General features: G+C 36.8%; 1 protein-coding gene across 2 annotated transcripts in view; it reads right to left on the bottom strand.

Moving 5' to 3' along the window:
* The window catches only part of LOC121373315 (colorectal mutant cancer protein-like), a 93,642-nt gene that overhangs the window by 5,213 nt on the left and 73,737 nt on the right, over positions 1–14,692 (bottom strand). For both annotated transcript variants that reach the window (XM_041499879.1, XM_041499880.1), the window contains 4 exons: positions 12,309–12,501; positions 11,145–11,379; positions 10,255–10,434; positions 1,392–1,609 (listed from right to left, as the gene is read on the bottom strand). In XM_041499879.1, coding sequence (XP_041355813.1) covers positions 1,392–1,609; positions 10,255–10,434; positions 11,145–11,379; positions 12,309–12,501 — 826 coding nt within the window. The remainder of the gene's footprint in view (positions 1–1,391; positions 1,610–10,254; positions 10,435–11,144; positions 11,380–12,308; positions 12,502–14,692) is intronic.

The raw sequence follows: 14,692 nt of genomic DNA, 5'->3' as shown, positions 1-14,692 counted from the left end.
ATGGGTAGAACAAACAGTAATGTTTTGAATGACTTCTTAGCATGGGGAGAACAAACAGTAATGTTTTGAATGACTTGTTAGCATGGGGAGAACAAACAGTAATGTTTTGAATGACTTGTTAGCATGGGGAGAACAAACAGTAATGTTTTGAATGACTTGTTAGCATGGGGAGAACAAACAGTAATGTTTTGAATGACTTGTTAGCATGGGTAGAACAAACAGTAATGTTTTGATTGACTTGTTAGCATGGGTAGAACAAACAGTAATGTTTTGAATGACTTGTTAGCATGGGGAGAACAAACAGTAATGTTTTGAATGACTTGTTAGCATGGGGAGAACAAACAGTAATGTTTTGAATGACTTCTTAGCATGGGGAGAACAAACAGTAATGTTTTGAATGACTTGTTAGCATGGGGAGAACAAACAGTAATGTTTTGAATGACTTGTTAGCATGGGGAGAACAAACAGTAATGTTTTGAATGACTTGTTAGCATGGGGAGAACAAACAGTAATGTTTTGAATGACCGTTATCAGCTGTTTTATGGTTATATTTGTCAGACCACTTCAGAATGTTCCATGGTCACTCCTGACACCTGCAACAGCCGACGTATACTCCCCAACAAATGGCGATCAATCACCGTTGGCAGGTCCATTGGGTTATTTCTCATTCTAACCAGTGCATCTTGACTGGTACATAAAAGGCCATGGTATGTACTATCCTGTCTGTGAAATGGTGCATATAAAAGATCCCTTGCTACTAATGACTAATGACAGGCGTGCGCTACAACAGCTTGCTCTGAATGTGCACGTAAACCCTATGACTTGACCTGAACTAATACAAAAATACAACGGGTTTCCTCTCTAAGACTATATGTCAAAATTACCAAATTTTTGACATCCAATAGCCAATGATGAATAAATCGATGTGCTCTAGTGGTCTTGTTAAACAAAACAAACTTTAACATGTCAGAATTACCAAATATTTGAAATCCAATAGCTGATAATGAATAAATCAATGTGCTCTAGTGGTGTCGTTAAACAAAACAACTGTAATGAAAAAAAAGAAAGAAATGTTTTATTTAACGATGCACTCAACACATTGTATTAACAGTTATATGGCATCAGACATATGGTTAAGGACCACACAGATATTGAGAGACGAAACCCTCTGTCGCCACTACATGTGCTACTCTTTTCAATTGGCAGCAAGGGATCTTTTATATGCACCATCCTATAGACAGGGTAGTACATACCACGGCCTTTGATATACCAGTCATGGTGCACTGGCTGGAACGAGAAATAGCCCAATGGGCCCACCGATGGGGACGATGATGAATGAGTCAATGTGCTCTAGTGGTGTCGTTAAACAAAACAACTGTAATGTTTCTCACCTGTTAGCACGTTTCAAATCATTGACGAACTCGGCTGACTGCTGGTGTCTGATTTCGGAGTTCTTGGAGATCTTCTCAAGTGCAGCCACAAGCTCGTGCACCCGGAACTTGAGTCGTTTCTCACGCCTCAGCGACTCACACAGATCCTGGGCGATCTCCATCACGTCATGAGATCTCATCTCACACAGGGCAGGTGCCGTTAGATCATCATCGTCATCCTGAGGAAAAAAGAAAGGAATAATTAGTTTTTGAATGACTGTAAATCATAAAATATTAGTGATCTTCATATTTAGCAAAATCCAAAGAAGTGACATAAAATGTTAGCCAGGTTAGCATCATCAGACATTTGAAATAAGCTAAAGTTGTGAAATTGGCTGAAAGAATACTTTTGATTTACTGTATGCAACTTATAGGCAAATTAAATTTAACAGAAAATTGCAGTAAATGCTTTAACTATACTCCTACAAATATGTTTTGGGTTTTTTAGTAAATAATTTCAGTTTGGATTGGCGTAAGAAGAAAAGTAAAAGTGTTTTGGAAATAACATTTTTTTTTTGTGTGTGTGCAATTTAGAAAACATCTGGCTCAGAAATAAATAACTTGTAGTAAATTCTAGTCTGGACTTATAGTCCTTCCCTGTGGGAAGGACTATATCTATTGTTGTCATCAGTAGCGTTTAACTATTGTCGTAAGTTTAATTATTCAACAACAAAATAATCGCACAAAAATTTATCAGAACAGTCTCTTGTTGTTCTCTTTAAATTTAGCATCTTGAAATATTAGTGTTTTGTATGCCTCATTAAATTAGCTAACATTTCCTGATTTACTGTATTTACATGTACCGGTATTATCTGGGTGCTGGGGAAGAATTTGTCTGTTGCATCATGATGTCATTACAAAACATCTTACCAAGTTTGACACCCAATAGCCAATAGTTAGTTTTGTGCTGGGGTGTCGTGATATATCCAAATATACAAAACATCACTTGCAGGCCGGCATTCCCCATTTAACTAACAACCAGATTCCTCATTTTCTTTTGAAGGAGGACCCTCGTGGGTTTACTGGCCACCGGGTGAAGTGTTTTGTCAATGAGCACCCATCATGTAGATTGAACAAAAATAAAAGTTAATATCATGTCGGTTGAACGGTCACCAATACTGTCATGTGGAACCTGGCTTCGAGATGAATAAAACTGTTTTCTATCATTCGGGACCCAGCTCCCGGGTAAATAAAACTAGCCACACATTTTTAATTATGACTACTTGGTGTCTTAACATATGGTTATGTTACGAGAGAGAGGAGAAACCTATTTCTGCCACATACATGTAGGTTTATCCAACACAGGAATGTACATACCACCACTTTTGATGTGCCAGTCAGGTTAACAAAAACAAGCACAATGAATTACCACATGTGGAAAAGAAGAGTACAGAAGAGGAAATAAGTTTGTTTTGTTTAACAACACCACTAGAGCACATAGGTTTATTAATCATTGGCTATTGGATGTCAAACATTTGGTAATTTTGACATATAGTCTTAGAGAGGAAACCTGCTACATTTTTTCATTAGTGATAAAACCCAGAATGGAACACAATGGAATGGAATGGAATGAGATATGCAAATTATATTCTCATATAGTTGAGCATTTATATTTCTCTACATGTGTCATTTTGAAGGCTTAAAGGAAACATGACACGAGACCATATTATAGCTCATTTTAAAAGAAAAATGATATAAAAATAATATACAAATAAGTTTATAACAATAAAATACGTGTAGTTAACTTAAAATGAAGAAATTACGCTAATCAGTATCAAAGTACGATTTATGCATATTTCTTCGTGAGCGTTCGGAAAAAAAGGGAAGTGACGTCAGAGCCGCTGTACTCTTCCATTGTTGTTAACTGTTTATATATGGAGTAAGGGGCGTACGATCTTTTCAGTCCAACAGTGCCGTACTGCGCGGCCTTTGGGTGTAAAAATAAACAGTTTAAACGATCGGGATTGTCTTTTTATGGTTTTCCAAAGGATTGTATCCGAAGAAAGACGCGTGTATTTTATCGCAAAAGAAAAGATTGGACACCAACACCGCATAGTACTTTGGTGTCAGCCTATTTACAGCCCGGAGCCCGAACGTTACCCGGAGACAAAAACAGTACTCGGTTGCGAATGCCGAGGTGTACATTGTACATATTTGGCACAAAGATACACCTCAGCATGATGTATTTATATATGTTAAAACAAAAATTTATAATTTTTTATTTATTTATTTTTTTGAAGAAAAAAAGAGATTTTTCATGTTAGGGCTGTAGGCCTACATAACAAAATCTGTATTCACCGTCCGAAGAAGGAAACGTCAATAAGTAATTAAATATGGCATATACAAACATGGGATTTGGCATGAGGATACATCTCAGTACGATGTATTTAAATATGTTTTTTAAAAACGTGTAGAAAACAATAATAATTTTAAATAATGTTTTTAATCTTCGGGCGGAATACGTCACAAAAACGTTCCTCATCGCCCGAAGCCCCAAAGCAACATGAAGTTCAATACAAAATAAACCACTACTGTCGGTGTCGAAATAACTATTATGTTTCATCCACGGGCTGACTTGAGAATCGGAGTGTTGTTTTAGTTAATTGGTCCTTTCTTTCCGTGGCCTGCACATGTGATTCCTGATTGGCAGGTGTATATTGCAGGGTATCGACCAGGTAAGTGATTACCACGGTCTAGACATACGTACAAAATACGTGCCAGTTTTTTTAAGATCACAGGGTATTGTGGCGTAACCTGTCGCGACTATAGTACAATGTTAATGGACATTATCAGCCGCCCTGCTTCATTACTGTAAATAATGCTGTAAAATCCTTGATTAAGTAGACTTTCCCATCTAAAATTACAAAACTGACCAATTACGTAGTACCAAAGAAAAGAAAATTATCACTTGGGTATCGTGAGTGGTCGTTTTTACTCTAACGCACCCTACCAATAGGCCTAATAATATGCTACTTTTTTTTATGAGAGAAAAATACTATAACCCCATTTCGTTCTAGTGATGCAAATAGAAATATATTTAGTTTAAAAGTTGATTATACTCTCAAGTCATTTATGTTGTTTTACAAGCCAGGTTAATGAAAGTGAAGCGCCTTGTCGTAAATTAGAGCGTTTGTTTACAAAGTGCATACAGATTTCATTATGTACAGCCCGAACATAAAAAATGCGATATTTTCTAAAAAAAACACACCAAAAAAATGTTTGTCCTACATTTATATTTTTTACATATTTAAATACATCATATCGAGGTGTATCTTTATGCTAAATATGAACAGTATACACCTCGGCATTAGCATCCGAGTTTTGGTTTTGTCTCCGGGTTACTTTCGGGCTCCGGGCTGTAAATTGGTCGACCGGTCTGGTCTGGCACCATCAGTTTCTCCACCCTCCGACTCGCTATCCGTTTTTTCTTCAGTATCACTGTTGTAAGTAAATGTGTGTCTTTCTTCATTTACTAACAGCTCATATTGATACGGCAAAACGTTTTGCGAACGAACACTCATTGTTTTGGTAAGCTATGCAAGACTTAGATTCTTTATGAGTGGTACGGACTAATGCTTTTAAGTGTAAGGCTTCAGATCAAGGGACGCGTCTCTGACGTCACGGACCTCGTGATTGCCCTGCTCATTAAAGATCGGCAATTTCCGCTAAGAGCTCGTATCTGGGGTTCTTTTATGGAGATATTTTAAGTAATTAATTTTTTATAATAATTTTTTTGAGGTGATTCAATTTATAATTAATTGTACATGGTTGGTGCCAAATATGGTTTACGTGACATGTTTCCTTTAACTGATAAACTGCCATGATCCCTCCACTAATTTTAGAATGGCTTCACACAAAGGAAAAGTGCTTTAAAAATAACAAAAATGTTCTCTTTTTTTCTGTGCAATTAATTTGTTTTTGGTAAACCACTGGCCAAGATATAAATAAAACAGAAATACACTCCCATAGAGAATAATGGTTTCTGCTTCACCGAGAATGAAATTAGATTTCAATGGTCGGCTAACTCGTCTAAACTATATTTGATTATTCTTTTGTTAATCTGTCCCTAATGTAATCATATACAATACTTTGAGATCTGTTTTGTTAACTAGCTACAGAGGCTGATCAATAAACAATAATTTCATTCTCCTCTGAGCAGATGACACTCTTCCCAGTGGGTATAATATTATATTGCTATTTTATTTATATGTTGACCAATCTTTTTACAAATTAAGCAAAAAACAGAACATTATTATTTGCAAAACACTTTTCTTTTCTTTCTTTTTTTGTATCAAGCTAAAATGAATACTTGACAAAAACCTATTTAGTGGAGGCTGGTATGGGTAAAAAAAGGTTTGTTTTGTTTAACGACACCACTAGAACACACTGATTTATTAATCATTGGCCACTGTATGTCAAACATTTGGCAATTCTGACATATAGTCTTAGAGAGGAAACCCGCTATATTTTTCCATTAGTAGCAAGGAATCTTTCATATGCACCATCCAATAGACAGGATAACACATACCACAGCCTTTGATATATCAGTCATGGTGTACTGGCTAGAACTAGAAATAGCCCAATGGGCCACCGATGGGGATCGATCCTAGACCGACTGCACATAAGGTGAGCACTTTTACAACTGGGCTACATCTCACCCCTCTGGTATAGGCAAAATAGGAGAAACCAACTGATAACATACATATATTGCATTGTCCTTTAAGTAGATGTTAACCGTCATTCGTCTCTATGGATATGCATACCTGTTTTATTTGTATGCTGATAAATATTTACATGTATGGGTAAAACTAAGCTTAGTGTTTTATAAAATTAGCCTTTGGCCCCTGTATTTGTAAGTTAATCAATATTTATGTGTAAAACTAAACTTATTGTTTTATAACATTGGCCCCTGTATTTGTAAGTTAATCAATATTTATGTGTAAAACTAAGCTTATTGTTCTATAACATTGGCCCCTATAAGTTAATCAATATTTATGTGTAAAACTAAGCTTATTGTTTTATAACATTGGCCCCTGTATTTGTATGTTAATGGATATTTATGTGTAAAACTAAGCCTTTTGTTCTATAACATTGGCCCCTGTATTTGTAAGTTAATAGATATTTATGTGTAAAACTAAACTTATTGTTTTATAACACTGGCCCCTGTATTTGTAAGTTAATCAATATTTATGTGTAAAACTAAGCTTATTGTTCTATAACATTGGCCCCTATAAGTTAATCAATATTTATGTGTAAAACTAAGCTTATTGTTTTATAACATTGGCCCCTGTATTTGTATGTTAATGGATATTTATGTGTAAAACTAAGCCTTTTGTTCTATAACATTGGCCCCTGTATTTGTAAGTTAATAGATATTTATGTGTAAAACTAAACTTATTGTTTTATAACACTGGCCCCTGTATTTGTATGTTAATGGATATTTATGTGTAAAACTAAACTTATTGTTTTATAACACTGGCCCCTGTATTTGTAAGTTAATCAATATTTATGTGTAAAACTAAGCCTTTTGTTTTATAACATTGGCCCCTGTATTTGTAAGTTAATCAATATTTATGTGTAAAACTAAACTTATTGTTTTATAACATTGGCCCCTGTATTTGTAAGTTAATCAATATTTATGTGTAAAACTAAGCCTTTTGTTCTATAACATTGGCCCCTGTATTTGTAAGTTAATCAATATTTATGTGTAAAACTAAACTTATTGTTTTATAACACTGGCCCCTGTATTTGTAAGTTAATCAATATTTATGTGTAAAACTAAACTTATTGTTTTATAACATTGGCCCCTGTATTTGTAAGTTAATCAATATTTATGTGTAAAACTAAACTTATTGTTTTATAACATTGGCCCCTGTATTTGTAAGTTAATCAATATTTATGTGTAAAACTAAGCCTTTTGTTTTATAACATTGGCCCCTGTATTTGTAAGTTAATCAATATTTATGTGTAAAACTAAGCCTTTTGTTTTATAACATTGGCCCCTGTATTTGTAAGTTAATCAATATTTATGTGTAAAACTAAGCCTTTTGTTTTATAACATTGGCCCCTGTATTTGTAAGTTAATCAATATTTATGTGTAAAACTAAGCCTTTTGTTTTATAACATTGGCCCCTGTATTTGTAAGTTAATCAATATTTATGTGTAAAACTAAGCCTTTTGTTTTATAACATTGGCCCCTGTATTTGTAAGTTAATCAATATTTATGTGTAAAACTAAACTTATTGTTTTATAACACTGGCCCCTGTATTTGTAAGTTAATCAATATTTATGTGTAAAACTAAGCCTTTTGTTTTATAACATTGGCCCCTGTATTTGTAAGTTAATCAATATTTATGTGTAAAACTAAGCCTTTTGTTTTATAACATTGGCCCCTGTATTTGTAAGTTAATCAATATTTATGTGTAAAACTAAACTTATTGTTTTATAACATTGGCCCCTGTATTTGTAAGTTAATCAATATTTATGTGTAAAACTAAACTTATTGTTTTATAACATTGGCCCCTGTATTTGTAAGTTAATAGATATTTATGGGTAAAACTAAGCCTTTTGTTTTATAACATTGGCCCCTGTATTTGTAAGTTAATAGATATTTATGTGTAAAACTAAACTTATTGTTTTATAACATTGGCCCCTGTATTTGTATGTTAATTGATATTTATGTGTAAAACTAAACTTCCTACAAACAAAAGAAGGAAATGTTTTATTTAACAACACTCTCAACACATTGTATTTATGGTTACATGGTGTCGGACATACGGTTAAGGACCACACAGATATAGAGGGAGGAAACCCGCTGTCACCACTTCATGGGCTACTCTTTTCGATTAGCAGCAAGGGATCTTTTATATGCACCATCCCACAGACAGGATAGTACATACCACAACCTTTGTTACTCCAGTTGTGGAGCACTGACTGGAACGAGAAACAGCCCAATGGGCCGACCGATGGAGATCGGTCCTAGATCGATCGTGCATCAGGCGAGTGCTGTACCACTGAGCTACGTTCCATCCCCTTTAGTCTCATTATCATCTAGTATCTAGAGTAAGTGTCGGGTACACAGGTTGGGGTCGAGTTTGATCCTTGAATACTCGAGTGCAATATTTTGGACTCATGCAGGCCCTACATACAATATCTTCTTGTGTTTGCATAATGCTAGTTTACTTTATTCCTTTAGTCTCATTATTATCTAGTATCTAGATTACGTATCGGGTACTCGGGTTGGGGTCGAGTTTGATCCTCGAGTACTCGAGACCAATACTTTGGTTCTACATACAATACCTTCTTGTGTTTGCATAATGCTAGTTTACTTTATTCCTTTAGTCTCATTATTATCTAGTATCTAGATTATGTATCGGGTACTCGGGTTGGGGTCGAGTTTGATCCTCGAGTACTCGAGACCAATACTTTGGTTCTACATACAATACCTTCTTGTGTTTGCATAATGCTAGTTTACTTTATTCCTTTAGTCTCATTATCACCTAGTATCTAGAGTAAGTATCGGGTACTCGGGTTGGGGTCGAGTTTGATCCTCGAGTACTCGAGACCAATACTTTGGTTCTACATACAATACCTTCTTGTGTTTGCATAATGCTAGTTTACTTTATTCCTTTAGTCTCATTATTATCTAGTATCTAGATTAAGTATCGGGTACTCGGGTTGGGGTCGGTGTTTGATCCTCGAGTACTCGAGACCAATACTTTGGTTCTACATACAATACCTTCTTGTGTTTGCATAATGCTAGTTTACTTTATTCCTTTAGTCTCATTATTATCTAGTATCTAGATTAAGTATCGGGTACTCGGGTCGGGGTCGGTGTTTGATCCTCGAGTACTCGAGACCAATACTTTGGTTCTACATACTATACCTTCTTGTGTTTGCATAATGCTAGTTTACTTTATTCCTTTAGTCTCATTATTATCTAGTATCTAGATTAAGTATCGGGTACTCGGGTTGGGGTCGGTGTTTGATCCTCGAGTACTCGAGACCAATACTTTGGTTCTACATACAATACCTTCTTGTGTTTGCATAATGCTAGTTTACTTTATTCCTTTAGTCTCATTATTATCTAGTATCTAGATTAAGTATCGGGTACTCGGGTTGGGGTCGGTGTTTGATCCTCGAGGACTCGAGTCCAGGCTAGCTCTGACACTCGCCAAAATTCGCCAATTGTAAATTTTGATAGCAGTTGACGAATTTTATTTTAATTTGGCAAAATAATTTCAGTTAATAATTGACATTTTAAAGAAAATATCTGTTGATTTGTGCAATTTTCTAAGTTTAATAGACAATTTGGTGAAATTTTTTTTGCTCACCAAGAGCTAGTCCTGTTGAGTCCAATATTTTGGACTCGTGCAGGTCCTACATACTATACCTTCTTGTGTTTGCATAATGCTAGTTTACTTTATTCCTTTAGTCTCATTATCACCTAGTATCTAGATTATGGGTACTCGGGTCTGGGTCGAGTTTGACCCTCGAGTACTCGAGACCAATACTTTGGTTCTACATACTATACCTTCTTGTGTTGGCATAATGCTAGTTTACTTTATTCCTTTAGTCTCATTATCATCTAGTATCTAGATTAAGTATCGGGTACTCGGGTTCGAGTCAAGTTTGACAATCGACTACTCGAATGCAATATTTTGGACTCGTGCAGGCCCTACATAGTATACCTTCTTGTGTTTGCATAATGCTAGTTTACTTTATTCCTTTAGTCTCATTATCACCTAGTATCTAGAGTAAGTATCGGGTACTCGGGTTGGGGTCGGTGTTTGACCCTCCACTACTCTGGTCCTACATACTATACCTTCTTGTGTTTGCCATCTTTGCCAGCCCTGTGCTGCTGCTCGGAGACGTCACACTTGAGTTGTTCTATCTGGACACGGTATGCCTGCTCCTGCGACTCCTTGCCACTCAGACGCAGCTCGAGCGCGCGCTTCTCCTTCTCCATCAGGTAGTTCTGAGCCTTCAGTTCTGCCTTCTCCTCCTGTAACAACCATTCAGTACAATAACACGGGGGAAACACGACAACATATAACTTTTGTTATCGGTATTAGAAAGAAAATTAACAGTGGAGTGAGACCTTCATTGTTATCGGCTCTTTAACAGTTCATTACAATAACACGGGGAAAAGACATGGCAACATACAACTGTTGTTATTGGTATTAGAAAAAAAAATAACAGTGGAGTGAGACCTTCATTGTCATCGGCTTAAGAAAAAACATTATCAACGTTCACATAAAATTTCAGATCAATAAATAATAAAACGTTTCTTATTTGCATTATAAATCAATTTAACAGTGGGTTGAGACCTTCATTATCAACAGCTCCTGCATAAGAACTGCATTCACAATATCCAAATAATTAGAATAATACAGTTTAAAAAACTGGGGAAATAAAACTTCTAAAAATTCATTTTGTTAGAAAGCAAATTAAGAGAGGGTTGAGACCTTCATTATCAATTCACAATATGAAAATAATTAGAATAATAGTGTATAGAACTGAGAAAAAAACCCACTTTTCTTATTGGTATTATAAATCAAATTATCGGTGCTGTGAGACCTTCATTGTCATCAGCTCCTGCATAAGAACTGTGTTCACTATATCAAAATAATTAGAATAATACAGTGTAAAAAACTGGGGGAAATAAAACTTTTCTTATTTGTATTATAAATCAAATTAACAGTGGGTTGAGACCTTCATTGCCATCAGTTCCTGCATGAGCACGGCGTTCTCGAGATCGAGTCGTTGTGCATCGTTGTTCTTGCACGGCTGGTCGGTGATCGGGTCGAGGTGGAGAGACTCAAGCTCCATGACGGTGAGTCGCACGGCTGCGCGGTCATTCTTCAGAGACTGGACGTACTCACGCAGACGCTGCTCATCCACCTTCGTGAAGTCTGCGTCCACAGAGCTCGCCGTCGAACTCGACGTGCTGCAAAATGTCATCAATTGTTTGTAAAAAAAATTAATTTATCTATGTATGACAGTCACAAAGCGATTTTATACTAAATTTGTGACTGTTATACATTGATACATTAAAAGAAAAAGAGAAACAATTTTTATAATTACAAACGACACTTCTATTTAGTTAAAAATACACACAAATCAGTTTTTTAAAGTGCTTTCTGTTATCTGCTTTACATCATGACGTCCCCTACTAAGTGGTTATTTGTTTGAAATCTGATGAAATTGGACACTGCATGTACTTTTACAGACTTCAAAGAGACGTAATCTACTAAAATATTTTCAAGATTTTAGGGTCTGTAATTTTACTCTTTGTACCCTCTGGCAGAAACCCTGTTATAATTTGTTGTTTAGCATATGGTTATTCTGACACCTGGTTGTGGAAAAGGGACATCATTAAGAAAGTTTGTTCTTTGTTAGGACTTCACCGGGTAACCAACCAGACTGACACTGAACTTACACTGTCAAAAGGAAATATACTGCAAACCTACTAGGCATACAGTATAAAAATAGTTCCTTGCCACCCATTGATCAATTATGGACTGTTCCTCACCCAGGGCTTCGAGAATTTTCAGCCATGGGATCAGTGATTTTAAATACTTACTAGCCAAGATTAAAAATTCACTAGCCCTATTTTACTTTAAGTTGATACAAGTTTACTAAATAATAGTAATAATCGAATATATCACCTAAAGAGCGAAATTGAGCTTAAAAATACTAACACTGGGGTGGGGGTGGATAGGATATTCATATGTACAAAATAGACTTAACTGCAACATTTGACAAAAAAAAATTCACTAGCCGTTGGGCATGGCAATAGTAGTTAATTACTAGCCCAACATTGAATTATCACTAGCCATGGGAGTGGGGCTACCATAATGTAGAAGCCCTGCTTACCTGGCTGTCCTGCTATTGGACGAGAGCTCCTCCCAGGGGTGGGCCAGTCCGGTGGTGACGTGGACGCCACAGCTCCGATCCAGCTTGTGGAGTAGGTGCCGGGCGACATTTTCTGCAGATTTCCTTGAGTGGTGGGCACGCTGGAGGATCGATGTGATCTCAGCCTGGTCCTCACAATCACCACCGTCATCAGCTGAAATCAACACACAGGTCATGTTAGAGTCAACACACAGGTCATGTTAGAGTCAACACACAGGTCATGTTAGAGTGGTGGGGGGCGCACACTGGAGGATCGATGTTATCTCAGCTGGTCCTCACAATCACCACCATCATCAGCTGAAACATGTCAGGTTAGAGTCAACACACGTCATGTTAGAATCAACACAGGTCATGTTAGAGTCAACAGACATCATGTTAGTCTGTTTAACGACACCGCTAGAACACTCACCACCATCATCAGATATAAATCAATCATGTTAGAGTCAACACACGGCATATTAGTCAACACAGGTCGTGTTAGTCAACACAGGTCATGTTAAGAGTCAACACAGGTCAGGTTAAGAGTCAACACAGGTCAGGTTAAGATTCAACACAGGTCAGGTTAGAGTCAACACAGGTCATGTTAAGAGTCAACACAGGTCATGTTAAGAGTCAACACAGGTCATGTTAAGAGTCAACACAGGTCAGGTTAGAGTCAACACAGGTCATGTTAAGAGTCGAACAGGTCATGTTAAGAATCAAAACAGGTCATATTAAGAGTCAACACAGGTCATGTTAGGTCAGGTTAGAGTCAACACACGTCATGTTAGTCAACAAAGGTCATGTTAAGAGTGAACACAGATCATGTTAAAAGTGAACACAGGTCATGTTAGAGTCAACACAGGTCATGTTAGAGTCAACACAGGTCATGTTAGAGTCAACACAGGTCATGTTAGAGTCAACACAGGTCATGTTAGGTCAGGTTAAGAATGAACACAGGTGTTGTTAAGAGTTGACACAGGTCATGTTAGAGTCAACAAAGGTCATGTTAAGAGTCAACATAGGTCATGTTAAGAGTCAGCACAGGTCATGTTAAGAGTCAACACAGATCATGTTAGTCAACATAGGTCATGTTAGAGTCAACACATGTCATGTTATGCCAGGTTAGAGTCAACACAGGTCATGTGAAAGTCAACACAGGTCATGTTAGAGTCAACACAGGTCAGGTTAGAGTCGACACATGTCATGTTAGGTCAGGTTAGAGTCAATACACGTCATGTTAAGAGACAACACAGGTCATGTTAGAGTCAACACAGGTCATATTAGAGTCAACATAGGTCAGGTTAGAATCAATACACGTCATGTTAGAGTCAACAAAGGTCATGTTAACAGTCAACACAGGTCAGGTTAGAGTCAACACAGGTCAGGTTGGAGTCTTATTAATGACACTACCCGCATCAACTGAAATCAACACAGGTCATGTTATGTAGTGGTGTTGATATAAAGTATTCCTACTGGCAGTAGCTAGTGTGAATTTCAATATCTGCCAATTTCGTAGAGATATAGATTCTCATATTGTCCATGGTTTGAATCCCCTCATTGCCAATAGATTCTCATATTGTCCATGGTTCGAATCCCCTCATTACCAGGTTGATTTTTCTGTTACATTTGGAACTGATGTAGGGACTGGGTGTGTTCTATGCACAAAACTTCAAATATAACCAGTTAGAACTTGTAACAGTTCAATTTCTCATGGCCCACGGCTCCGGGACATAGCTTCACTTGAGGGGGACTGTGTAGTACTGCTGGTATAAAGTGCTAGTAGCTATTAGCTCAGATAGTAGAGTACTGGACTCTTGTACTGAGAGTCTATGGTACGGATCCCCTCAGTGCCAGTTGATTGTTTTGTTACAGTTAGCGTTTGTTTTGTTCAAAGACCCACTGGAGCACCTTGATTAATTAACCAGTGCCTATTGGATATAACAAATTTGGTAATTCTGACATAGTCTTCAGTGAAAATCTTATATATTTCTCAGTTAGCACCGAAAGATCTTGTACTTTCCGACAGACAGGACAGCACATACCATGTCCTGGTTGGTTGGAATGGGAAGAAACCAATGGTTTCACCAAGGTTTGATTCCATGACTCAAGTACTTTAGGTGAGCACTCTACCAACTAAGCTAAATATTCGACTACATGTAGTAAAAAACTATTTCTATATAATCTATCTCTGTATGTCGCCCTCTCTCCCTCCCTCTCTGTGTCTGTCTCTCTGTATATCTCTCTGATTCTGTCGGTCTCTTTTCCTTGCTCTCCCCCTGTCTCTGTTTCTCTTCCCTCTTTCTCTCTCCCTCAACATTATTATCATATGCCATTCACATAAATACATGTATACCAGGTTTATC

The sequence above is a fragment of the Gigantopelta aegis genome, chromosome 5 (genome assembly GCF_016097555.1).
Source record: "Gigantopelta aegis isolate Gae_Host chromosome 5, Gae_host_genome, whole genome shotgun sequence".
NCBI classification, from domain to species: domain Eukaryota; kingdom Metazoa; phylum Mollusca; class Gastropoda; order Neomphalida; family Peltospiridae; genus Gigantopelta; species Gigantopelta aegis.
This window is presented reverse-complemented; position numbering and strand designations above follow the sequence as displayed.